Below are 27,966 nucleotides of genomic sequence, written 5' to 3'. Positions count from 1 at the left end.
TCCCATTAGTTGTTCCTGGTAACTGCTATTTCCATGTTCTGTAAAGTCCTCTTTACTTCCTACTCACCAATCTTTTGTGTTAAGATGGTTTATAGAAATTCGACTTCATGAAAACAGACCGCACACTGATAGTTACGATAAAGCTTTATTGGTCCAAAAGTGTTTGCCAGGTAAAATGAGTCACTATATAACTTCAGTTGTTGGAATCACAGTGCTGCTACAATTTAGATTTATTACAAATAAGCCTTTAGAAAATCATGATATCTCTATTATTAATTAGAAAGTATTCCACTCCTCAAATACCTGTCTTAGAATTAACAGTACAATCATAAAGTGTGTTAATTTCCATTCTTAATTAAAAACAAAAAACAAAAAAACAAAACAAAACAAAAAAACGCCTACAGGTTAAATGGTATTAGTTGGGACTTAAAAATGCTTTTATTTCAGAAATAGTTTTGCATAGCCAAAATTGAAAACATTCAAAAATCACAAAGTGATTTGTCTATACAAATTACATGTTCCTATCAAGAACAAAAATGCATTCTTAAGATGTTAAGGCATTCTGGGACAAAAATTATCTCCTCCTTTCTTAGTTTAGAGATTGGATTTAAGCTTTAAAGACTCTTTCATCCTTTTGACAACAGAAAGGTCCCCTGTTCCCTCCGGCCAGTTGTCATGATCTGTTGAGTAAGTGGAAAACTTCATGTCACTTGCAAATCTATTAACCTTACAAATCTTCCCAGTTTCCACCAAACCCTCTTGTTATTTTCCCTGGTTCACCCCTTTTCCCAGAAAGAAAAAAGAAATTATTAGGACAAGTAGCACAGATTTTGAGAAAATCCTGGGTTTGAGTCTCAGCTCTGCCACTTACTAGCTTTTCAGAATTGGGATAAGTTACTCTTTCAGAACCTCTGTTTTCTCATATATTAAAAGGGATAACCACATCTATCTTTTCAAATTATGAGAATTAAATGTGACGCCATATGTACAGCACTTGGCATACTATAGACATTCAATAAATATTACTTCCTTAATAATGATGATTTAAAACAATGTGCTTACTTTGTACCAGGCACATCTAATTGTCTCCCCAGCATCCACTCCCTCATCTATTCTTTCTAATAGCCTGTTTATGCCAGGACCCAATTCCAGCATGTCATAATTACAAGAGTTTTATCAAAAGGTTGATGAAACTTGGGAGCTCAACAAGGGCTGAATCACATATGTGATTATCTGTTGGAATTTTTGGAAGGCACTTCCCCCAAACCTGAATAGGATGATTGTCTGCTGCCAGATAACTCAGGGCTTCTTAATCTGCATGTTATTGCCTCCTGTTGATCAAACACCTGAATAGCTGTAGGTTATTCCCCAATCTGATAATACTTCTGTAAAACCTACCTTTGAAGTGTCGGAGTCCTGAGTCAAGGAGAAGGTCTTTAGCTCCTTTAGTTGAAGCTCCTCTGACCCCCAATGCCTTTCAAAAATATTTTTCATCTTTGGACTCCTTATTGATCTATACACAACCTTTCTCCAGATTGCTGAACCCTTTGTAATGCTGGGACAAGAACCCTGGCATGTTCTACACTTACAATTCCGAGATTCTGCAGAAGTGACCACACACCACTAACTAATGACTGACTGATTTAGGTCAACCAATGCACTCCATCCCCCTGACCATGTTATTGGTTGGCAGTGGTCATTTGCATAAACTGGTACAAAGCAGAGTGGATCTCAAAATTTTGTTAGAAATGTTGAAACGAAGTCATTCCCCTCCCCATTCTCTCCCTGTCCAGATGAATGTGAAAAAAGAAACATGAAACTATAGGAGCAGCAGGCAGCCATCCTGCAACCAGGAGAGCTGGTCTTAAAGCGAACATCATACAAGCAAATACATAAGTAAGAGGGAGGAAAAATGTCCTTGGTGAGACCACTGAGCTGCTGAGACATGTCTCACTTGCTTTTCAGTTATTCAAGACAACAAATTATTTTTTTTGGCTCAAGCCAGCTTGAGTTCCACCTGAAAATATCCTATCGGACCCAGGGCCTTAACTGTACATAATCTAACTTGATCCTCCCAACAGCTTACAAAATTCACACTATAAGTGATCTCACCTGATGGAAGTGGAGGCTTACAGAAATTAATTTTCCTTATATAATGTAGCTAATAAGAGTATAGCCAGCTTTCCATCACAGGCATTCTCACCAGGGCTGACAACCTTAAAGAAAACACTACAAGGACAGGCTAAGTATTCCTACACATAATTTTTGGGGAGTATATTCTTTAAAAATAGATGTGACTGCTTTTCTTAAACACCTAAAAAAATGGCTCAGCCTGTGTGGCGCAGGGTTGAGCATGGACTTATGAACCATGAGGTCAGAGTTCAATTCCCAGTCAGGGCACATGCCTGAGGTTGCAGGCTAGATATCCATAGGGAGCAAGCAGGATATAGCTGATCAATGATTCTCTCTCATCATTGATGTTTCTGTCTCTCTCATCCTCTCCCTTCTTCCCTGAAATCAATAAAAAATATATTCTTTTAAACCCTGAAAAATGTTTTTGTAATGATAAAAACAGTGTTAGAATTACAAAAAAACCAATAATAATAATAATTACACTGGAGGCCTGGAGAAACAGCCACTTGGAGTTCTTTCCCATTATAAAGGAAAAACAGTGTAATTCACCAGAACAAATACTACTGACTCAACTCTGGTGAGGGAAATGGAAAGATTCTCTCCCACTCTTGCTACTTTAAATACTATCAGAAAACAATACCGCATAACCTTGTAGGCATTTCTGTGTTCCTGAGACCCTTACAACTGAAGTATCTTATACCCATTGATGCTATTTATAAAGAAAGATATATGGCAAGGGAAAATAATAAGTAATATTACACTTCCATACTACTCATTTATCAATGCAAAGGTCTTTACCCTTGATCAGACTGTTAGCACATGAAAACGTAGGTTGAACCTGAGTCCCTGATATGAAACTCAAAGATAATTACATTACATCAACCGCATTTTAATTTGCTAGTAGTCACTTAGTCAACTATCTTGAGCAACAGTTTGAATGCATTTGAATTTTATATATTTTTCTATATTTTGGGAGTGATTAACTTGAATGTGCCTTTTAATTTCTATAAATTTGTTTTGTCATTTGCAAAATTAGGATATTGGACTGATGTTTTTTAAGACCCTTTCAATCCCATAGTTCTCTGGTCTAATCATGAGACACACACTCACACACACACACTTACTTGTGTGTAATATCTACATTTGGTTGAGCCTTACAAAACTACTGATTTATACATAAAAAATGAATACATTAAATTCATAAGGTTTCATTTAATATATATCCAAAGATAGTGTAAAACAGCACCATAACCCCTCTTCACCTAACATGTCTGATTCTTCTGCTTAGATATACAAGCCACTTACTGGAGGAATTAAGAGGAGTTTGATCTAAAAAAAAAAACCAATAAGGCAACTTCTTGCCTTTTTTCTTTCTCTTCCTTAAACATCTATATTGATATTGGGAATATTTTTCAAGGTTCAAATTCTACCAACTTACACACACACACAAAAAAAAAACATTTAAAAAATATATATAAAGCTAAGTTCTATAAATAAATATATTTAGATATTTTTGTGATGAGGGATAGTTCCTTTAAAAATCATGTCATGAATATAAACAAGTTGCACATTTTGATGTGCTAAAGAGAAAACTCCCATCTCTTAAGTGACTACCTCAGACATGTTGAAACTATGAACACGAAAAGGGCAGTGACTCCTCATTGCTTGACTGCTCACCTGGTACATGAAACATGTGATTATACAGAGCCTGACCCCCATCCACGTCCACCACCTGCCCGGTGATGAAGGAAGCTGCTGGAGATAGCAGGAAGCATACCAAGGAGGAAACCTGGAAATGGAAACACACACAACATGCTCACAGAGAAGCTGATGAGTCTCCTCTTTGCCTGCTTCCCAATCCTGAGTAAATGCATCTCAGAGCCCACGACTACAACATGAATTCCAAGGTGTATGTGGACCATATGCGGGCAGTACATAGACAGCGGCCTTTTTTTATTTGAGCATCATGCAAATCAGGTAAGGGATTCCAGTGAAGACAGCAAGGTAGGACAGGCCTTTGAAGGCATCAGATAAGCTACACAGCGTGAAGAAGGCAAAGTAAACACAGGGCTCAATTTGGGCTCTTTTCCATTTCAAACAACTCAATTCCTTCTATGCCTTTCATTGCCCACCACAACCGTATTCTCATCACTCCCACGTGCCTTTTATATGTGTCCCTGAAGTAGTCGATGTGCCTTTGAACAATGACGTGGCACATACACAGGTTATGGGCTGGATCTCCAGTAGAGGGAATTCAGGAGGTGGTCCCTCAGTTTCTATTGTTCCTCTCCGAAATCCACAAAAACATTTTTTTTCATTAAAAAAAAAAAAGAAATAAAATAAAAACTGCCACTTTTTGAATAGTAAAGAAGAATATTCACAATCATCGGAAAATGCTAATATTAATAAATGTGCCTCTGTTTCCAACTGTCCACGTGTAAGAAGCCAGATTTTTTTCATATGCTTTAACCAAAACAGTGGATTGCAACAGATTGGAAGCAGAGGCAGATATGAAAATCGATCTGTATTCTAGTAAGACATTCATTAAATATATTTGTATAAATGTAAAACAAAATGTATTCTTTGTTTTTTTTAAATGCAGCTATTTTTCATTAAAAAGAGTACTGCTGCCCAGTTGGAGTGAATCGGTGGTTGAGTGTCGACCTGTGGACTAAAAGCAAATTGAAGAAAAGACCAGAGCAGCATCCCTTTTTGTTTAAAAAAAAACAAAAACTCTATAAATATGGATATGTATGTGCACATAGTAAATATCTGAAAACGTATACATCAAACTGATAATGAAAGGTAGCTCTAGGAATTAAAACACATTTTCTTCAAGAATCTTATGGTTTTGCTATTATCTTTAGCACTTCAATATATCTAAAAATTATTTTGTACATATGTGATGTAAGAGAGGAAGTCTAATTTATTTCTAAATGAACAGAGCATTGCTGCAAAACTTTTGTTGAATGATCTATTTTACCCCCAAAGACCTGAAATGCTGCTTTTATCCTACAAACTCCCATAGATACATGGTACTGATACAAGAGTCCATTAAATTCCACTAATTTTATTCTATTCCGGGACCAGCACCAGATGTTGTAAATAAGTATTGCATTAGAGTATGTTTTGATGTCAGTGAGATCAAATTTCCCCATTATTCTTTTTCAACACATTTTTTTGCATAAACATTTTTCTAAACAAATTTCAGAACCAGTATGTTGAATTCCAAAAATATATCAAATTTATACATTAATTTAGAAAAACTTGATTTTATTAACATTGATTCTCTCCATTGAGGAATATGACATGTCTCTCTACTCTGGTCTTTAGTAATAAAATATTTTTGTTCAGAGCTAAGTAGACTCCAGGTATTCTAGTTTTTATTATTATTATGGAAACGATAACTTTCTTTTCATTACATTTTAAGATTGATATAGCTAACATTTATGAAAGCTATTATTTTTTTATTCTTAAATTTGACCACCTGACAAAAGTTGTATATGGAATGTCATATAGTCATAAAGAAATTGAGAGATAAAAATCACATAGTCATATCAATTGATGCATAAAAGCATTTGACAAAATCCAATGCCCTTTCTTAATAAAAACTCTGAACAAGGTAGGAATAGAAGGATCATACCTCAACATAATAAAAGCCATATATGATAAACCTACAGCTAACATCATATTCAATGGGCAAAAACTAAAACCATTTCCCCTAAGAACAGGAACAAGACAGGAATGCCCACTCTCATCACTCCTGTTTGTCATAGTACTGGAAGTATTAGCCATTGCAATTACAATAGATAGGAAGAAGAAATAAAAGGCATTCAAATTGGAAATGAAGAAGTAAAACTGTCCTTATTTGCAGATGACTTGACATTGTACATAAAAAAACTGAAAGACTCCCCATCAAAAAATTAATAGACTTAATAAATGAATTAGGCAATGTAGCAGAATAAAAAATTAACACCAAGAAATCTATAGCCTTTCTATACACCAATAGTGAACTTATAGAAAGATAGACTAAAAAAGCAATCACATTTAGCATCACACCAAAAAAAATTAAGATACCTAGGAATAAACTTAACTAAGGAGGTAAAAGATCTACACGTGGAAAACTACAGGACACTGAAAAAAGAGATTAAAGGAAGACATAAACAGATGGAAGAAGATACCATGTTCATGGATTGATAGAATCAGCATCATTAAAATGTCCATACTACCCAAAGCCATCTATAGATTGAATGCACTACCCATTAAAATACCAAAGGCATATTTCACAGACCTCTCCAAAAATTTGGAGAATAGAAAGAACTCTCAAAAAATTTATCTAGAATTTAAAAAGACTCCAAATAGCCACAGCAATCCCAAGAAAGAAGAACAAAGTAGGTGGGATCTCAAGACAAGATTACAAGCTTTACTACAAAGTTACTGTTCTTAAAACAGCCTGGTACTGGCACAAGAACAGACATATAGACCAATGGAATAGAATAGAGAATCAAGATATCGACCCAAACCTTTATGCTCAATTAATATTTGACAAAGGAGGCATGAAAATAAATGGAGTCAAGACAGTCTCTTTAATAAATGGTGTTGGGAAAATTGGACAGATACATGCAAAAAAATGATACTAGATCACCAACTTACACCATACACAAAAATTAACTCAAAATGGATACAGGACTTAAACATAAGATAGGAAACCATAAAAATACTAGAGGAATCCATAGGCAGAGAAATCTCGGACATATGCCAAAGCAATTTCTTCACCAATGCCACTCCTAGGGCAATGGAAGCTAAAGAGAAAATAAACAAATGGGACTACATCAAAATAATAGCTTTTGCACAGCAAAAGAAACCATCAACAAGAAAGCCCACTGTATGGGAGAACATATTTGCAAGTGATATCATTGATAAAGATTTAATATCCAACATCTACAGGAAACTTATACAACTTTAAAAAAAGAAAGATAAATAATCCAATTAAAAAAAATGGACAATGGACTTAAATAGAATCTTTTTGAAAGAAGACAGAAGGAAGGCCAAGAGACATATGAAAACATGCTCAAAGTCACTAATTATCTGAGAGATGCAAATCAAAATGACAATGCAGTACCATCTCACACTTGTCAGATGGCAACCATCAACAAATCAACATACGGCAAGTGCTAGAGAAAAAGGAACCCTCATGGACTGCTGTTGGGAATGCAGTCTGGTGTAGCCACTGTGGAGAACAGTGTGGAGCTCCCATTTGACCCAGTGATCCCACTTGTAGAATTATATCCCAAGAAACTAGAAACACCAATCAGAAAGGACATATGCACTCCTACGTTCATAGAAGCACAATTCACCATAGTTAAGATTAGGAAATAGCCTAAATGCTCATTAGCCAATGAGTGGATTAGAAAACTATGGTACATCTACACAATTGAATACTACGCTGCTATAAAAAAGAAGGAATTCTTACCATTTGCAACAGCATGGATGGACCTGGAGAGCATTATGTTAAGTGAAATAAGCCAGGCAATAAAAGAAAAATACCATATGATCTCACTCATTTATGGAAAATAAAAAACATTATAACCGGATGAATAAAAAGATAGATACAGAGGCAGTAAAGCACCGAACAGACTGTCACATTACATCAGGAAGGCTGGGGAGTGTTGGGGAGGGAGGGAAATAGATCAACCAAAGGGCTAGTATGCATGCATATAAGCATACCAATGGACACAAGACACTGGGGGGTGGGATGAGGGCATGCAACAGGGGGTAGGGAAAGCTGGGGGAAGGTCAATGGGGGGATAAAAGGAGATATATGTACTAATATATGTAATATTTTAAACAATAAAAAATAAAATAAAAAAGACTACTGTGAGTGCACTAGCTGGTTTGGCTCAGTGGATAGAAAATGTCGGCCTGCGAACTGAAAGATTCCAGGTTTGATTCTGTCAGGGGTACACGCCCAGATTGTGAGCTCAAACCCTAGTGTGGAGTGTGCAGGAGGCAGCCCATCAGTGATTCTCTCTCATCATTGATGTTTCTCTCTTTCTCTCCTTCTCCCTTCCTCTCTAAAACAAATAAAAATATATGTAAAAAACAAAACAAACAAAAAAAAACAACACTGACTGCTGTGAGCATTCCAAGTTATAGTGGGGAAAAGGATGCAATAAGAATAGAGCAACAGTTGTCTAATAATTATTCACCTCCCTAACTATAGATAAGCCGTTTTCTTACAGATCCAGGGAAACTGAAGGATGAAACAAGGCTGTAAAAGATAAGATGCCTCACTGGGTCCATTACTCAGAAAAGAAATACATTTTGAGAACAGAGCAAGGACAGGACACGCTTTGATTTGGATGATAAGCCTGGACCCTGAGCCCCTCCGGGAGTTTATCTCAGGAACTGCCCATCCTCAGGTCCCAGAACCAGGCGGAGCTGTTAGTAACATCATAGAAGACTGGCCACCTTGTGATGGGACTTGGAGCTCCTGAAGGCCGGACTGCAGGCTCTACCCTCCCCTTTCCATATTACGCTTGTAGCTAGCTCGCAGCTGCACGTACGTAGCTGTCTTCTCCCTCATGTTTATAACCAGCCACCTGGGGAGGGGGTCAGAGCAGATTTTTGTGGGTGACCTGTAGCTCTCCCATACAGACAGCAGTATTGGCATAAACGCTCATATCTGATTCAACCCTGTCTCTGCTCAATTGGCTCAAGGAGTGACAGCTAGCCCGGACCCCTTGGTTGTCCGGTTACAAAAGCACAACCAGGCAAGTCCAGGGAAATGGTTTGGTGGCAGTGGGAGCTATCATCTCTAACAGCCCACCACAGGATGTAAAAAAGACATCAAAATGATACTAAGTTTCAAAGTGTGAAATAAAGTCATTCTAATCGGGGTTAGAAATATACCTTACCTCCTCAGGAACTCCAAGTCTTTTAGCTGGGATTTTCTCATAGGCCCTTCCAAATAAGTCTTTTGCCAAATCACCGTAGTTGTCATAAGCAGTCTGGGAATAAATGGTTCCCTATGTTTATGTATAAAATAGGAACAAAATAAAGTACATAAGATTAAATTTTAATTTTAAAGGCATCAAGAAAGTCTATCAACCAATACCAAAAATTAAGTGGCTTCAGTATAATAGAAAAGGTGACACTGCTAATATTGAGAAAATTTAATAGTGGTTGACTACTACAAATGGATTATCTGAATGCTCATTTTGTGACCTCCCCCTTCCTTAATAACCAGTTAAGCTCTGGATATGTTTCATAAAAGTCTTGGATTCTGAAAACATAATCATATGAGCAGATTAGTGGGCTCTTAACTGGGACAAACCATGAGACAGGGGAGTCTATTTTATCTTCCACTGGGCTTCTCTGTTTTACACGTAAGGCTGGGCCATGGCTATGCGGGACTTAGAAAATGCAATATTGTCATGGTTTTTCACCTAAAGTAAAATCACAAATAAAGCATGTGCATCTAATATAAAGAAACAAAAAATGTAATTGTTTAAGAATTCTTTTATATAGCTTTCATGGATTTATAAAGCCAGGAAAAGTACTCAAAACCTGTTTAACACAGGATAAAGCTATTTGTTACTGGCTCAAAACCACAACAGAGATTATGGGGAGGAGGAGAGGAACAGGAGGTGTAAGAGATGAGGAAATTGTGTGGTATTACTCCAAATGATAGGGGGATGATATACTGGTTTCCCATTAAACAATTTGCAACCTTTGGTTGAAAGAGGATGACATCTTCTAAAAGTATTAAGTTTTCTACTTTAAACCCAAAAATGTCTCAGGAGGAAAAATAAGACTTCATAAGGAGCTTATTACAGTAACAACCCACTAAAGGTTTTAAGGAAATGCACTTTAAGAGGACAGTAATGCAAGGTAGCTGAATTAAGAATGGAATTAATATTTTATAAATATTTGCATGGAATTTGAGTAAGATAAAGTCAACTATGAAGGACCAAATGGAAATGAAGTTTCTTGCTAGGAGCCTGCAGTTTGTTAAATAGGAAATTTTCTACTAACATCAACAAATCAGTTCATGCTTAGTTCGCACTGAGAAGCATGGATGACAATATGTATAGGTAGTATAGAGTAACAGATAATAGCCACAGATTACAAAGTTTCAGATTGAGGAACAATTCCTCTATTTTAGCAATGACCAGGAAACATCACAGAGAAGTGCATGTGAGCTGACTTTTACAGGAGGAGTGAAATGCTTCATTTAATGTCTCAGTACAGGGCCAACGAGTAATACTCAAGGAAGCGTAAGCTATATGTTACTTCACACAAAAATGATAGGTTTTGAAGTGGAACATATTGTGGTTTCCCCCCATGACTTACATTAGGTTTCAGAGAAATTTTTTCTTTACTTCTAGTAGCTCTTCAAATGGGAGCTTCTTCCTAAAACTTTGACTTTAAGTTTCTCTCTCTCTTCATAAGATTAATAATAAGCCAAGAAATAACAAAACAATCCAGGAAAACTCATTCTTTAAAGTAGCGAATTTTCAACCTTCACAGTGCATTTGAGTTTCTTGTGATGTTTTTAAAAATACTGATGCTTGGATTCTAGAGTTTGGAGCCAAGATTATTTATCACTATTTTTTAAACATTTCACAGATAATTCTAATATTCTCAATCCTGGCTATTACAATATATTAGATAATTCTAATAGCCAGGATTGAGAATATTGGCTTAATTTAACCTTAATCTAATAAAAGAAAACTGGTAAATCAAAGAATATACACATCCATTTTCAAAAACCAATCTTTTCTAGTATACAAACAGTGACAAATACCAACAGTGATAAATTCCATTTATCAACAGCATAAATGGAATCAGAAGCGCACAGCTTGTTCATATACAACATTTACTTACAGGGGCAACACAGTTGATTCTTACTCCACTGCTGGCCCATTCCAAAGCCAAGGTTTTGCTGAGGTTGTAAACACCATCTCTGGCAGCTGCACTATGCCTTTAAAACACAAAAGATATAAACACTATAATTAATTAGCTTTTGTTGAATGTTTCTTCATTAACTAAACTGACGGGTTTGTCAATGGCTTGTCAGAACCCCACAAGAACCTTCTTGTCATGAAACTGTGTGTCTGAGTCTGTCTGAACAATGGGAAAGAATTGGGTCCTCCCATGTTAGAGCCAAACCACAGCTGTCTGATTGTCAAACTTCACGGTGCAGGCCCACATAAGATTCCCCAATTCACAGGGATTAACAGGAATATTGAAAACTTTTTTATGAAAACATACAAATTGGTAATTTGAGGGTTACAAGTGTGGTTGCTACAAGTCTTTTGGTGTGTGCACAGTAAATTTTTCACTGATGATGATTTCAGTGATTTTTTGTTTGTTTTACTTTGGCGATTTCTGAACCTTTGACACATAGGAAAATATATATATAAATGCTTACGCAAATCCCGGAAATCCATTTTTAGTAAGCATAGTGATATTGACAATGGATCCTCCATGCTCTCTCATCCAAGAGTTGTAAACTGAAGGAAACAGACAGATGACAGTCATATTAAACAGTGTGCTGACCCTTCTCTGGTCCCCTGTCCCAGCATGCTGCTTTTAGGGTAGGTTTTTAATTCATATTTATATTTTTTAAGCCCGACTGAGGTACAAATTACACATCATAAAAGCCATCTACTTTATGTGTACAATTTAATGATTTTTTAAAAAATATCCAGAGTGGCCCTGGCCAGTGCGGCTCAGTTGGTTGGAGTGTCATCCTGTGCACAAAAGGTTGCTGCTATATAGCGGTCAGGGCACATGCCCGGGTTGCGGGCTCAGTCCCTGGTAGGGAGTGTGCAGGAGGCAGCCCATTGATGTTCCACTCTTACATTGATGTTCCTCTTTCTCTCTCCCTCTCCCTTCCTCTCTCTCTCCAAATCAATAAAATCCTTTAAGAACATGAGCACAGTTGTGCAACTATCAACACAATACAGTTTTAGAATGTTTCCATCACTCCAAAAAGTTCCTCTGAGCCCATTTGCAGCCAAATCTATCCCTGGGCAAATATTCATTTTCTGTTTCTGTAGATCTGACTCTTGTAAATATTTCACATCAATGGAATCCACAATATGTGAACTTTTATGTCTGGCTTCTTAGAATGTTTGTGAGGTACATCCATGTTGTCATACTTATTAATAGCTCCTTTTTGTTATTGAATAGTACTCCATTGTATGGATGTGCCATATTTTACTTATCCATTCACCAGTTGATGAACATTTGAATTATTTCCACTTTGGGGTGATTTATGTAGACACGTGCTTTTGTTTCTGTCAGGTTAAGGGTAAAATTGCATTCCTATGGTAAGTCTATGTTTTGCTTTTCAGGGAACTGCCAAACTTTTTCAGTGTCTCCACTATGTTATATTCCTACCACAAATGCATGAGGACGCCAGTTCCTCCCCACCAGTATTGTCTGACTTGCTGATTACAGCCATTCTAGTGGAAATGAAGTGGTACTGTCAAAACTGAGGTTTTGATTTCCATGTCCTTAGTGACCAAAGGTGCTGAGCATCTTCTAATGTGCTTATTAGCTTTACATATATCTTTTTTGGTGAAATATCTACTCCAATTTTTCCCCCACTTTTTAATTGGGATGCTTTCTTATTATCGAATTACAAAAGTTCTTCAAATATTCTGGATACAAGTTCTTTATCGGATATGTGATTTGGAAAATTTTCTTCCAGTCTGTGGCTTATCTTTTCACATTCTTAATGGTGTCTTTTGAAGCATAAACATGTTTAATTACAAGTCTAGTTTATCAATTTTATATTTTATGGATATATGAATATTTTTGTTGGTGGTTCCTAAGAATTTTTTCCCTATTCTAAAATCAGAAAGATTTGCTGAAACAGGTTTGGCTCAGTGGATGGAGCATCGGACTGCGGACTGAAGGTCCCAGGTTCGATTTGGTCAAGGGTATGTACCTTGGTTGCGGGCACATCCCCGGTAGGGGGTGTGCAGGAGGCAACTTGTCGATGTTTCTCTCCCATCGATGTTTCTAACTCTCTATCCCTCTTTCTTCCTCTTTGTAAAAAATCAATAAAATATATTTTAAAAAATTAAAATCAGAAAGATTTTCTACTTTAATTTTAAAAGTTTCACAATTTTACTTTTTCCATGATCCATTTTGGACGTTTATTTAGTTAACTTTTATTTATAGTGTGAGGTAAGAGTCTTTTTGTATGTGGAGATTCAACTGTCCCAGAACCATTTGTTGAAAAGACTATCATTTCTCCATAGAATTGTTGGCACCTTTGACAAAAATCAATTGACCACAGATATAGTTTTATTTCTGGACTCTCAATACTTTTCCACTTATCTATACATCTATCCTTATGCCAGTACCATGGTGTTTTGAAATCAAGAAATATAAGTCGTCCAAATTTCTTCTTTTGTAAAATTGTTTTGGCTATTCTGCATCCTTTGCATTTTTATTTTTCCCTTAGCCAAGAAAATATATCACAAAAAAATATGGCTAAGAGTCATGCCAGAGATTTCACTGACTATGTTTAATTCTAGGAGTTTTATGGTTTTGAGCCATACATACAAATCTTTAATCCATTTATGAGTTTATTCTTGTATATGGTGTATAAAGGTGATCTAGTTTCATGTTTTTGCTTTTAGCTATTCAATTTTCCCAACATACTTTATTGTATAAATTATCTTTATCCCATTGTCTGTTCCTGCCTCCTTTGTCATATACTAATTGTCCATAGAAGTATGTGTTTATTTCTGGGCTCTCTATTCTGTTCCTTTGATCTATGTCTCTTTTTATACTAGTACCATGCTGTTTTGATTACTATAAACTTATAGTATAGTTTGATATCAGGTTGTATAAAACCTCCAATTTTGTTTTCTTTTTCTCAAGATCACTGTGTCTATTGGGATCTTTTGTGGGTCCACATAAATTTTAGATTATAGTTCTGTGAATTATGCCATTGATATTTTGATAGAAATCACATGAAATCTATAGGTTGCTTTGGGTAGTATGAACATTTTAATGATTGAACCTATAATTCAAAGACCATGCCATGCTAATTAGTTGTTAGTCTAAAGAATGTGGACTCTGTCTGGCATTCTCCCCAAGGACTTTACTGACTTAACAGGTCCTTATAACAGATTTATTTCTTAAAAACAAAGTAAGTGTGAGAGTTTTCTTTAATTTTATAAACAGCTCTGTTGTTATCTCTTTGTACTGATCCTTATAATTTTTACATGGTAAATTCATAAGAATAAAATTATAAGATCAACAGATATCCATATTTTATAAATACTGCCATATTACTAGCCAGAAATATAGCAATTTAAAATCCTGTGTGTCAGTAAATCAGGGAAGTGAATCTTGAAAACTGAGCTTTCTGAGCCCCTAACAGTTTCTCTTTCAGGATTCTCTATGATCTTTGAACAAAGACAACCTTGAATGTTGGGGGCAGTGATCACACTTGCCTGCTTTGCACATATAGAAGGTGCCTGTCAGGTTGGTTTCAATCACAGCATGCCATCCCTTTGCACTGATGTGGTCAGCAGGAGCCGTGAACTGGCCTCCTCCATTGTTTACCAAGAAATTGATCTTCCCATAAATATCTAAGGTGGATTTGACCAAATTATTTACCTGAAGAAAAACATTAAAAGTACACTGGTTAATGACCTTATTTGCTACTCAGATGGATGGTTTGCTCCAGGAGAGCTTACAATCTCTCACCACAATGTTCACACATCAGAAAGCTGGAGGTACAATTTTGCTTCCCTTCCTCTCTCCTTCTCCTGAGGCAACTTACTCAATGGATCATTAGTGAAGAGCCTCCTTCACAGGCTCTGCTTCTCCTGAACCTCATCTGAGGCAGGTAACATGAGCAAACCTGAAGCACTCTCAGTTTAGGAACCACTGATATGGATGAAAAATGAAAAAAAGACATAGGCATAGTTGCAGTACCTCCTCTTCCTGACGGATGTTGCATTTTATGGGAGTGACTTGAGACTGGTGGGTGAGAGGCAGGGTGGTCTTCAGTTCATCTGCAGTAGATTTTAATACATCAAACTTACGGGATGAGATGACCACATTACAACCTGAGGAAAAAACAGCCAAAGGACAAGTAAATATGCTTTCATTGGTTGGCAAAATCACACAAATAATAATATTTACCGAATATTTCATGTGTTCCCATGAAAAGGATGAATTGGGACTTCTGTTTCAAGATGGAGTAACAGGAACTGGATTGCTATCAAATCAATGAACATATCCTTAGGTGAGGATGAAAAAACAAACACATCTGTAACTCTTCCTAAATCCATATTAAGAAATTGAGCATCCTTAAAAGAAACGAACAACAATAACACAGCCAACAACAAAACAACTCAGGATACTAACGTGATTAATGCCTGACTTAAAAAGACATACAGTGAGCACTAGCTGACTTTTTCCCAGTGGATAGAGCATTGGCCTGCATACCAAAGGGTCCTGGGTTCCATTCTGGCTAAGCGCACTTACCTGGGTTGCAGGATCCTTCCTGGCTTGGGCCCTGGTAGGGGCCCTGTGTAGGAGGCAACCAACCCTCTCACATTGATGTTTCTATCTTTCCCTCTTCCTTCCACTCTCCCTAAAAATCAATGGAAAAATATCCTCAGGTGAGGATTAACAAAAAACAAACAAACAAACAAGTAAACAAAAAAAGACATACAGTGAAAATACAAGTAGGATTTTTCACATGAATTATCAAACCCAACATTTCCTAAATTAACACTGCCTATTATCTGAGCCCTTAATGCTTCAGCAAAGTTATGCAATACAAGTAGAGCTCTACTGAAACACAACTTTAAAAGGCTATTTACTTTAACTGATAGAGCTTGTCACCACATTCAAAAAGTAACCCAGCCCACCATTCTTTTAACATTGTTTCTGTAAAGGATGACTTGTAAATTCACAGGTAGCTGCTGATAATCTGCCTGTTCGCTTAAAGGATTCTAGGGGCTAACCTCAAGGAAGCTAAATCCAGGTTTCAGGCATTTGACTCCAGATTTGCTTACCTTCCAGACCATCACTTGACTGGCTCCAAGATCATTAGTGGAGCAGACTGTGCCAACTGGGACACAGCACCTTCACAAAGACCTACAACCTCTGGTCACCTTTGTTCTGTCTTCCCCTTCCCTGCCCATCAAAACCTCTGCCTGCACTGAGATGCCAAGATGGTCTTTGTGATGGGAGTCCCCCATCTTCTCAAGGTGCCGGCTCTCTTCCTGCTTTCCTTCATCAGCACCTGTCTCTAGAGTATTGACTTTCAAGTAGCAGGCAGCCAAACCTGGGTTTGGTATAAAAACTTGAACTAGTGTGCAAAAGTATTACAAGAAAAAAACAAACAAAAATCTGCAATGCCGGGAAAAACACTAGAAATCCCAATTTCATTAAAGGAATGGTTAAATAAATTATTGAACACCCATTCTATGGAATATGACATGACTTTGAAAAGAATGAGATACTACCATTTGTACTAGCCAGGAATGAAAAAAAGTTATAGAGAAGTTAAAATATTGTGGTCCCAGTTTTGAAAGAAACATACTATACATATGTGTGTATATGTGGGCATTTGGGTGGATTCATAGAAAATCTCCAAGGAGATGTAGAATAAGAGCAAAATGGGGAAACTAATTTCCTTCTTTTGTATACTTCAATACTACTTGAATGTATTACAGTGTACTTATATTACCTTATAATAAACTAGAAATGTATTAAATACAGTATAATTCTTCTCCAAATCCTACACTAAATAATTTGAATAAACTTTTTTTGTTTTGTTTCTATGAATAGCTAGAGAAATCCTGAAAGCTAAACTTGTTTAGATATAAGATGGAGAACTAACTTGCAGATAAGGAGTTATTTCTACATCTTTCCTGTTTGGGCTGACTCTGATTCCTTTCAATCTTCAAATCAAAGTATGACATTTATTAAGTACTTTCTTGGTCCCTGGTGTTAATAATAGAGGAAGAGAGAGAGAGAGAGAAAGAGAGAGAGAGAGAGAGAGAGAGAGAGAGAGAGAGAGAGAGAGAGAGAGGGAGAAATATTAATGTCAGAGAAATATCCATTGGTTGTCTCCCATATACTCCCTGACTAGGAATCAAAACTGCAACCCAGGTATGTGTCCTGACCAGGGATTAAACCCACAATCTTTCATTGTACAAAAGGGCACTGCAACCAACTGGGCCAGCTCTTATGTTTTAAATTAATCAATGAAGAGTGAGCCAATGAAACCTAGGTCCCCACTCCTGACCCCAATAAAAGCAGAACTCCAAGCACTTGTGCCCCATCCCCGTCACTCCAGTGGTGCCCTCACTGTGTGGCCCCAGGTATTCTGTGACATTTCCAGGTCCTGTAAGTAATACAACTGTACTTTTTTAACATTTCCCGATGGTTATTATTAAAGGGTGTCTTATAATCATAGCAAGAACCATAAAGGCTGGTCCAATCTCAATATTGGTTATTGATAGGTTGACCATAACAAGCCTAGTCAATGGAGCAAGAAAAGGTGCTGTCTTGCCTTTTCTTATTTCCATTTTACCCACTGTACCTAATGTCTGCTGTAGTTACAGAAAGAGACCGATTAACTCAAGAGCAAAGAGAAGGAACTGACTTAAATTCAACTTAAATGATAATAGTATTCCTTGATGGAATCAGGATTCCCTGCCTAACAGCATCTGTGAAACAGAGGTTCCAATCCTGTTCATTACATCCTACTCTTGTGAGGTAATGCTTTTGGCATCCTTTTGGAAAAAGGAACAGTCGAGATCATTTGGATGTGTAAGACAACACAGCAATCAACATTTTTTAAAGCATGTCTAAAGTTCAACTTGTAATTCACACCAAAATATAGAAGCCTTCTCCCTGAAAACAGAATTGGCTAGCATTTATTTGCCCGATTGGGGCTTATAACAATTTTTGGGAAACAGTATTATTAATTCCAGCATTAAAAAAAAAAAAGATGAAAAAGTCACAATAAAAATTATTTGTATATTATTTCATTGAAAGAAATCCATTTCCAATACAATACAGCATTATATATATAGGTGTTTTTTTTAAGGATGCAAAGTACTTTTAGGGAGGCACTCAACTCTTTCACTGGGATTTCAAAAGGATCCATCGGACCTCCAAAAGATTACAAGAGATCATTGTCCTCTTATCTCATCCTGCCCTAATAAACTTTGGCCAATGCAAAGTTACCAAGCAGGAGAGTTCAAATATATGAAAACACACAAATGGTCTGCAAGGTTGAGCCAGGATCTGGCAAATCTTTGGTGAAGCCTGCAGGGTATGTGATGTCCACATAAAATGATGACTGATTCTATTTTTTCTGTAAAGGATATAGACTTGGATATTGTGAGTAGAATTGGCAGAAAAGGCAATGATGCTATGCCAGGGCCACAAAAGAAATATTAACTTCTCATTTTTTTCTCATTAAAAAGATATTTTCGTGTTTTTTGAGTTTCATTTTTAAGTTTATACTGTGTGACAGGCATTAGAAACACAATAGTAAGCAAAGACAGTATACATGTTCATAAAACATTTTTAAATGAAGATAGTTTGCCCTGGCTGGGTTACTCAGTTGATTGGAGTATTGTCAAGTGCACCAAAAGGTTGTGGGTTCAATTCTTAGTCAAGGCACATCGTAGGTTGGGGGTTCGATCCCTGGTTGGACCATGTATGGGAGTCAGCTGATTAATGTTTTCCACATCTATTCTTTTCTCTCTCTCTCTTTCTCAAAAAATCAATAAGCATATCTTTTGGCAAGGATTAAAAAAGATGACAGTGTAATCCCCCATAATTCAAATTATATCCAGAAAAAATAGTTGCTATTAACAATGCTGTAAATTTCCAGTCTTTTTTGGGCATATATACTGTATTTTTTCTTTCTTTTTTTTTTGTTTTTTGTTTGTTTGTTAAAAAATCTTATCAAAGCACATGATTTTATTGTGCCTTTCAGCATTTTTGAAAGACTTATACTGAATTTTTTCATTAACAAATTGGAATATATTTTGTTTAGAATCCTGCTTTTTTTTTTTCAAATAGAAGATATGCATTTCTCTACATAAAGTCTTCAACAGCAAGATGTTTAAATAGCAACGTAGTATTTCATTGTTTTTGATTTATCGATTTCTCTTATAATGGATATTTAGGTTATTACCAGTGTTTCCCTACTCACCACTACTTCCCTGTAAATAAATCGATGTTTGTCTCTGATTATTTTCTTAAGGGAAATCCCTAAGAGAGAAGTTACCAGGTGGTACAGCTTTAAAAGAAAATTATTAAAGCTTCTGGATTCTTTTTTTCAAATTGCCCTTCAGGAGGCTTGTAATCATTTACATTCTTGCCAGCCTTTTCACTCTATCATTTTCTTTTCTTCAATGTTTAAAAATTTTGTTAGAAAAACAATGTAATCTTATTATTTTGCATTTTACTGCCATAAAGTTGATTGTTTCTCATGTGCTTCTTGCCTATTAGAGTTCTTTAAAAAAAAAAAAAAAAAAAAAAAAAAAATATATATATATATATATATATATATATATATATATATATTTATTGATTGATTTTTTTACAGAGAGGAAGGGAGACGGATAGAGAGTTAGAAACATCGATGAGAGAGAATCATCGACCAGCTGCCTCCTGCACACCCCCCACTGGGGATGTGCCCGCAACCAAGGTACATGCCCTTGACAGGAATCAAACCTGGGACCCTCCAGTCCCCAAGCCAATGCTCTATCCACTGAGCCAAACTGGTTTTGTCTATTTATAGTTCTTCATGGCTGAATCAGAGACCTGATCCTGAGCTGGTCTGCCCAGGGAGGGCTGGTGTGTGAGTTCTCGACTTCATGGAGGCGAGATTTCACAGTATGAGCCCAAGTGATTATGAGGGGACATCTATTAAAGCTGCAAACAGTGAAACAACGAAGGATTTAGGGTAGAAGAAGAAGCAGGAGAGCCCAGGCTGGGCTGCCCTAGCTCACTGGAAAGTAAGAGTAAGGGGGCCTTGGAGACAAGTTCAGGGGGTGAGCCTCGGAGGTGTTGCCACCGTCCATTGCTCCCCTGGTTGCCCATCTCCTGGGGTCACTTAGAGTTAGAGTGGGGGGAGAAGAGGAGGAAGCGAATGGCATGGACATGCTCCTCGGAGGGAGAGCTCACTCTGGGTCCTATGTCATGAGCCTTTTTTTTCTTTCCTAATTAATCCTCACCTGAGGATATTTTCCCAATGATTTTCAGAGAGTGGAAGGGAGGTGAAGAGAGAGAGAAACATCGATGTGAGAGAGACACATAGATTGGCTGCCTCCTGCATGCTGCCCAACCAGGGCTCATGCTCCATCCACTGAGCCAAACCACCCAGGGTGTCTTGAGGCTTTTATTTCTCTTCTGGGCAGGAGTCATAGGGGAGGCCTCAGGGGAGGGTTTCAGCAGAATATTCGTCAGTTTCCAGGTGTGTTCTTTTAAGGTCCTGGTCTCTACTGATTGGTCAGTCCTTACTCATTGCTCCTGGTCCTGGCATTGCCCACTGCTTTACTGCTTTGCTGAGCCTGAGCTGCAACACTAGGGAGGCCTAGATGTTATCTCTAAGGAGGTGACTTTCTGTATCTGGCTGTCAATTGCTCAGCCAGTTTTTCAGCTGTCTGTCTCAGTTTCCCCATTCTACTGGGCAGGGAAATATCGACTCAGTTCTGATTTCTTTTTATTCCAGAAATTCCAGACTCTCTTCACAAGCAACACATTTTCTTTCAAGGATAATTTTATGAAGATATAATGCCATGTGGTCTGTGACTGGGATGCACCAGTGGCTTCATGGAGCTGTGCCTGGGCGGGTCAGTGTGCCCCTGGCAGCACCACAGCCCTGCTGGTGGCTTCCCCCATCCTGCCTCCATTTGGTTCACCTGGTCCCTATCATTAGCCAATTTTTCCAGCAGTGTGTTCCATCTTTTCCTTTTGTATTTGCGAGAGCTCTTTGTATTGTACATTTGTTGTATATTGTAAACAGTTTTCTTCATGTGCCTTTAATATTTCCTAACATTGTTTTTTTTAATTCAATTACATATTCTATTCATGTGGATTTACATTTCATGTGGATAGATTGATCAATTTTCTCCTTCGTGGTTTCCCTTGCTTCCTTGTTCAGGTGCTGACAGAGTCCCCCCTGTACCCTAGCTTACTTGGCTGGGGGAACAGAGCTTCCGCTGGTGCACTGCAGGGTCCTAGGTTCCATCCCAGGCAAGGGCACCCCCCCTGTTGCAGGCTCCATCCCCAGCCCCGGTTGGGGCCCTGCAGGAGGCAGACCTGCCATGTGGCTCCCTCACCTCGGTGTTTCTCTGTCTCTCCCTTCCACTCTCTCTAACTTTCCCCAGGGCCAAAACTTTCCTTGAGTGACGATTGGCAAAAATAAAATAAATCAATAAAGTCCTCCCTCCACTCATTGCAGGAACTGTCATGAAAGCTCATATGATGGGAGCCTCTCAATGCCACGCACTCTTCAAGTGGCATGAAGTCCTCCTGGGTCCTCCCCCCTCCGGAGGCAGCCTAGGGGAAAGGATTCGTTTTCCCTGATTCATTCCACACACGTTTCCGCAGGTCTCCTTCTCCGCTACTTGGCACCCCAGAGGAGCAGGTACAATGTCTCCCACATCGGAACCTCTGTGCTTTGCCATTCCACGCTTTCGCAACCCGGCCTAGTTCCCCTTGGCTCCCGACCTCAGGGCATGCCAGCCTGAGGCGGCGTGTCCAGGGCCCCGGGCGCAGGGCCCCGGCCGGCGGTACTCACGCACCCAGCTGCAGGAGCTCGGTCGCGATGGCCTTCCCGATGCCCGTGCCCCCGCCGGTGACGATGGCCACCTGGTTCTGCAGCAAGCCGGCCGCCAGGCAGCTCCTGCCCTGGGCCCACATTGCACGGACCGCGGGGCCGGAGCCGCTGGCAGCTTCCGGGGAAGGCCAAGGCGGGTGGATGAGTCTCCTGGACCTTGGACGTGGGCAGGGCGAGCGCCCACGTGACTGCCAGGCCCCGCCCCGCCCGCCGCGCCCTCCGCAGCAGCTGCGGACGGACCGCTCCCAGGCAATGGCATCTGAACGCTGCAGCCTCTGCCCGGGCAGGCAGGTGTAGCTGAGACATCTCCTTTGTGTGCGTCTGTTTTTTGTTTTTTATTTCGATGCCGCGGGAGGTGTCCTTTGTAATAATAATAATAATAATAATAATAATAATAATAATAAAAAGGAGTATAAGTAAATAAAAACATTTCACAGAGCAGCACTGTGCTTATTCTCAGTGACACTGACCCTCCTCCTTGCTGGATGAAATGAAAAGTTGTTAGATTCTTAGTCATAGTGACTAAGAGCCTCACACAATCGATCCTGAGATATAGTCCCACAACCTTAAATTTTGTAACAGACCACTAGGTGGCTTCACGAGCGTGCCATTAGAGGTCTTCTAATTCTTTGAGCTTCTTAGGCGGATGCCTTAGGCCAAATCTCTGTTTTTTGAAGATTTAATGAGCTATCATCATTGGGTGATCCAGGTTTCAGACTTTAAAAAAATAAAAATCTGCCAAAACCTATTTGTCTCAGTGGATAGAGCGTCGGCCTGCAGACTGAGAGGTCCCAGGTTCGATTCCAGTCAAGGGCATGTATATTGGTTGCGGGTACATCCCCAGTCCAGGGTGTGCAGGAGGCAGCTGGTTGATGTTCCTCTCTCATCGATGTTTCTAGCTCTTTATCCTTCTCCCTTCCTCTCTGTAAAAAATCAATAAAATATCTAATAAAAATAAATAAATAAATAAATAAATAAATAAATAAATAAAAATAAAAATCTTTCTCTTCCTGCTGTCCATCTACCAGTTTTGTGGACTTGTTTGCTATTCCTGAATGCCAACACTGAATGTTACACAAGTTCATTCAGTTTCAGCATCTGTGACTCTGATAAAGTGTTTGATGGAGAAGCAATAATAGGACATTTACAAATTGCTAAGGATGGACCCACACACGATGCATTGAATGACCCACACACGATAGGTGCTTGTTTAGATTAGTGGTATGAAACCATGCATTTCCTATATCCCTATTATTACTGCCTTCTTTTGACACATTAGCCATGGGTAGTCATATGAAAGTATCTGGAAGTTTTGTGCAAAATTTAAAGTCTTAATGCCAGTAGAAGTGTGGGTAGGGTTTTACCTAAAAATTGAGTTTTGGTAAAATAAATAGTAAGAAGGGAATTTTAATTCCTCTTTAACACCTGACCCCAAAGAACAGAACCTAAAGTGACAAGTAAAAAATAGTGGTGTATGAAATCTCCTCACAACTTAAGAAACTAATTCATTTATTCCCTGTACTAGAGTAAAAAACAAGCCTTGTGATGTCCTTCTACAATTTTTAAAATGTAACAAGTTATTTTTTAGATAAATAATTTGAAAATGACAACTAAAGATCAGTTAACTGTTCTTCACCAATGATCTGAAACTCAAATCTATTAGACATTAAGAGTAAAAGTCTTATTTTTCCAAAAGAAACTTTTATTTTTCTCATAATTTCTGAAATAATATGCGGTGGTTCAAAATTTTAACAATGAGTAAGTTGTCACAAGTGTAGTAAAAGAGATAGTGCAGAATTAATTTCACAAGATAACAGGAAACTAGGACAAACGGAAAAACATGACTGAAAATGGATCGCTGAAAATGCTTATAGCTGAATTCTTGAGGTTTTGCTCCTCTCTAGTTGTTGACCAAATCAGATAAGGGCGGCTAGACAAGAAGGCTGAGGCAACAACATGAAAGGCAGAACAAAACTCAATCTCCTACAACCATCCATGGCTAGTTGTGCTCCAGGTTTGAATCCCATGAGCTGACTTTGAGTTCTAATGTACATTCCTGAGATCACTTCCTCACACACAAAATTAGAACATTTTGTACCTACCTATACTACATTATTGTGAGGTTGTGGGCAAATAGGACAGTTAACAAGCACTACTTATTTCTTGTTAAAAAGGTGATTTATACAATTAAAGAATTAAAGATCCCATAACTATTTTAAACTCTTAGGAACAACTGCAAAAGAGATTGATTTATTTTTAATTAAAAATAACAGAATCACATAGAAAGAAAAATTTAAAGAGAACAGATGGATATGAAATGAAAGCTAAAAGTTTGCTTTCCCATTCTCTTCTTGTCTACTTCTCAGAGGTTGGACTCCCTTCCCCCTGCCCTGTCACCTCCCTCACATTGCCCTTCTCCTCTTTCTCCTCTGATGGCTTCCACTACTAATTCCTTCCTTTTCAAACTTTTTGTACTTTTTCTATGTACTAAGAGTAATTTAGCCCTGCTTCCCTTCTCTGCTGCTCCCCTCCCCTCCTTTCCTGTCCAGAAAAGATTGTTGGCAGTATTCATGATCTATCCCCTAGAGCGGACACCTTACTGCCCTAAACTAAAGCTGTGTTCTGGTGGCAAGGAGAAAGGAGGGATAGGGACACTGGGGCAGCTAATCTGTCTGCAACTAATATGTCTGCCACAGTAAATATTTGATATTTGCTTCCCCAACTTCTATACCCTCTTATCCCATCAATCTGGATGTCAAGTACACGTAGACTTTCCTTTGGAGAACTGTTACATTCTCAGCCCTCAGTATTCACTAATTGGCTTAAGCCAGCAAACTCAACGTTGGCTGTATATTAGAACCATCCAGGGAGCATTTAAAAACACCAATGTGTAGAATCCACCTCCCAGACCAATAAAATCAGGATCTTCTGAAGGGGCATCAGATTTGAAACCCAATAACTTAAGCCAATCAGCCTATCCATTGCCTCAAGTACAGACACCTAACCCAACTCAAGCCAAGGAGATGCAACAAAACCCATGGGGTTCCTCGGAGCAATCAGGAATCACGTTCTCTCTCCGTGGTGTGAGGGCACAACATCTAGAACTTCTCCCCTCACTTCTACTTCCCCGAGAAGAGCCAGCCCAAGGAAGAAGTCAGCACTAGGAGGAGGGCAAACATGAAAGGGTCTCAGAGAAATAGAGCCTAAGGACACCGAGGCCTCAGGATCAGATCTCTCCTGAGGCCAATCCTCCTTCTGGAATTTGTTGTGGGGTCAAAATAAGACCACCGGAGGCTGCTAGTAATTGATTAAAAAAAAGCAGGCAAGGATTTATTAAACTGGCCAGGACGGCCACGAGAGCACCACATGCAGGTGGAGACCACACTTACGACCAGGCCATTCCAGGTGTAGACAGTCCTTTTAAAGGTCTAAACAAGAATTTTCCTTTGTTCTAAATTCTAAATTCTAAAGGCTGGGAACAACCCTGGGGGCTGTTGGAATGTGCACCTATCTTGAGAAAGTAGCACAACTGAGCCAAGTTAATCTCTAAAGGTTATTGCAGTTTCAACTCCTGGAGCTACTGAATCAGTGGGAATCAATCTCTTGTGGTCCTGGTCCACAGGCACAGGGAAGTTACTTTTGTGAGTTTCCAAGTCTCAATCTGGAAGCTGAATAACTACTTTATTGTTTAAGCAAGTAAGTGAGTGCAGAAGCCAGAATAGCAGGGTTAAAATTCAAACAGAAGTTTTTACCTAAGTATGGTTGCTACCATACTTCAGAATTCTGTTAATGTAAGACAATTTCACTCAGTTTTAGAGAACTAGACTGCTCCTGGTCCTTGCATCCAAAAGATTCACGTTACAAAGTCCACTCATTAAGTAAAAAAACAAAAAAGAAACTATAAATATAAACAAAATGTTAGTTTTCTATTTTCCTAACTCTAATCGGTGTTAGAAATATAGCTTACCTCCTTAGGAACTCCAATTCTCTTACCTGGGATTTTCTGATAGGACCCCCAAAATAATTCTTTGGCCAAATCACCATAGTTGTCGTAAGCAGTCTGGAAATAAATGATTCCCCATGTTTATGTATAAAATAGGAGCTCCTGCAGCTGGGTGCGTGAGTACCCACGGCGGGGCCCTGGAGATGCTGCAGGCAGGCAGGAGGCACTAGGCGGGTTGGGAAGGTGTGGAGTGGCAAAGCACAGATGGACAGATGTGAGAGACATGTGGGGAAAGTTAGAGAGAGTGGAAGGGAGAGACCGAGAAACACCAAGATGAGGGAGACACATGGCAGGTCTGCCTCATAAAATTATCGCTAAAAGAAAATGTGTACCTTGTGAAGTAAGAGAGTCTGGAATTTTCTGGAAAAAACAAAAACAAAAAAGAACTCAGAACCAAATCGATATTTCCCTGGCCAGTAGAATTTCAGACAGCTGAAAAACTGGCTGAGCAACTGACAGCCAGATACAGAAAGTCACCTCCTTAGAGATATTAGGTCTAGTAATAATTAATGTCGTTTTCTAATACTTTTTTAAAATCAAATTTATTTAAACAATACAACAAAATTTAATCAACAATATAGTTGCCGTTGTTTTCTACTACTTGTGCCCAATGCTCAGGAAGCATTTTAATCCCTCTGTTGTAAAATTCTTGTGATTTTGATGCAAAAAATTCGGTCAATGCATTTTTGAGGCATTCTTCATTATTAAATTTTTTTCCAAGAAGAAAGTTTTGCAAAGAACGAAACAAATGGTTATCAGAAGGGGAAATATCAGGAGAATATGCAGGTTGAGGGAGAACTTCCCATTCCAACTGGCGCAGTTTTTCAGCAGTGATTCTTGCAGTATGCGGTCGTGCGTTATCATGGTGAAGAATTACGCCCTTCCAATTAATCAGCGCGGGTTCTTTTTCTCTTAAAGCTTGGGCTAACCTTTCCAATTGGGCACTATACACTGCACTTGTAATGGTTTGGTTAGATGGTAAAAGTTCATAATGAAGAATTCCTTTAAAATTCCACCAAACACACAACATCACTTTTTTCGCATGCAAGTCAGGTTTTGGCGCGGGCTGCGGAGCCTCATTTTTGTCCAACCATTGAGGCTGCCTTTTCAAATTAACATACAGCACCCATTCTTCATCTCCGGAAACAATTTGCTCTAAAAACGGCAAACGGTTTTGACGAGAGAGGAGCGAACTGCAAATTGTGACTCTTTGATTACGGTTATTGTCGATCAACTCATGAGGAACCCATTTTCCAAACTTTTGGACTTTGCCAAGTGCACTCAATTGATTGGAAATTGTTTTTTGTGAACAATTTAAAGTTGTCGCAAGCTCTTGTTGGGTAATTTGAGGATTTTGCACCAAAAGAGCTTGAAGAGCTTCTTGATCAAAATTGGACACACGGCCTCGACCACTCTTGTCATCTAAGAAAAAATTTCCCTCGCAAAATTTCTCAAACCAACGCTGGCATTTTCTGGCGCTAACTGCATCTTGACCAAGAGCACTACAGATGTTTTTTGCAGCCTCACTTGCTTTTCTTCCTAATTGGAACTGTAAATGTAAAGCATGCAGTGCCGAATATGCTCTTCATCCGCCATCTTCTTAGCCCTAGTTTTGCAACAAAAACCAAACCAAACACAAACTTTTTCAAGCAAAACTTGTTAATTGCACTTCACACGTTCTGTAGATACCACGTGTTTGAAGGTTATGTCAATACAAGTCAACGCCAAGCAAGATTTTAAACGAATGTTTAAAAACGACATTAATTATTACTAGACCCCTACAACAGTTCTTGTCCTCCTGTTCCTTATATTCTAGTAGGAGGACACACAGTTAACAACACCTATAGAAATATGGGTATCTCCACTTTCCAAAAGTTCTTTTTTTGTTTGTTTTCTGTTAATCCTCACCCAAGAATATTTTTCCGTTGATTTTTAGGGAGAGTGGGAAAAGAGGGAAAGATAGAAACAT

At 38.5% G+C, this 27,966-nt stretch overlaps 1 protein-coding gene across 2 annotated transcripts; it reads right to left on the bottom strand.

The window, feature by feature from the left end:
* Positions 1 to 126: 126 nt before the first annotated feature.
* LOC118709425 (peroxisomal trans-2-enoyl-CoA reductase) lies at positions 127 to 22,157 on the bottom strand. Of its 2 annotated transcripts, XM_036421481.2 has the most exons (8): positions 21,960 to 22,155; positions 15,106 to 15,239; positions 14,619 to 14,784; positions 11,570 to 11,651; positions 11,023 to 11,119; positions 9,051 to 9,161; positions 3,811 to 3,922; positions 127 to 680 (listed from the first exon to the last, which is right to left on the bottom strand). In XM_036421481.2, the coding sequence occupies exons 1-8, from the start codon at positions 22,075 to 22,077 to the stop codon at positions 595 to 597; spliced, it is 906 nt and encodes a 301-aa protein (XP_036277374.1). In that variant the 5' UTR covers positions 22,078 to 22,155; the 3' UTR covers positions 127 to 594. The 2 variants fall into 2 exon arrangements, with proteins under 2 accessions (XP_036277374.1, XP_036277373.1); XM_036421480.2 differs by lacking the exon at positions 3,811 to 3,922 and having other exon boundaries at positions 21,960 to 22,157.
* Between the last annotated feature and the right edge of the window lie 5,809 nt (positions 22,158 to 27,966).

Source organism: Pipistrellus kuhlii, unplaced genomic scaffold (genome assembly GCF_014108245.1).
Source record: "Pipistrellus kuhlii isolate mPipKuh1 unplaced genomic scaffold, mPipKuh1.p scaffold_m20_p_7, whole genome shotgun sequence".
NCBI classification, from domain to species: domain Eukaryota; kingdom Metazoa; phylum Chordata; class Mammalia; order Chiroptera; family Vespertilionidae; genus Pipistrellus; species Pipistrellus kuhlii.
This window is presented reverse-complemented; position numbering and strand designations above follow the sequence as displayed.

Bases quoted from the DNA above. Each gene is read 5' to 3' on its own strand.
- LOC118709425 (XM_036421481.2), bottom strand. From the start codon at position 22,077: ATGTGGGCCCAGGGCAGGAGCTGCCTGGCGGCCGGCTTGCTGCAGAAC. The intron at 14,785-15,105 runs GTACTGCAACTA...GTTTTTCTTCAG, and splicing joins ACATCCGTCAGGAAGAGGAG to GTAAATAATTTGGTCAAATC. The intron at 11,652-14,618 runs GCAAGTGTGATC...TGTTTCCTTCAG, and splicing joins CTTCTATATGTGCAAAGCAG to TTTACAACTCTTGGATGAGA.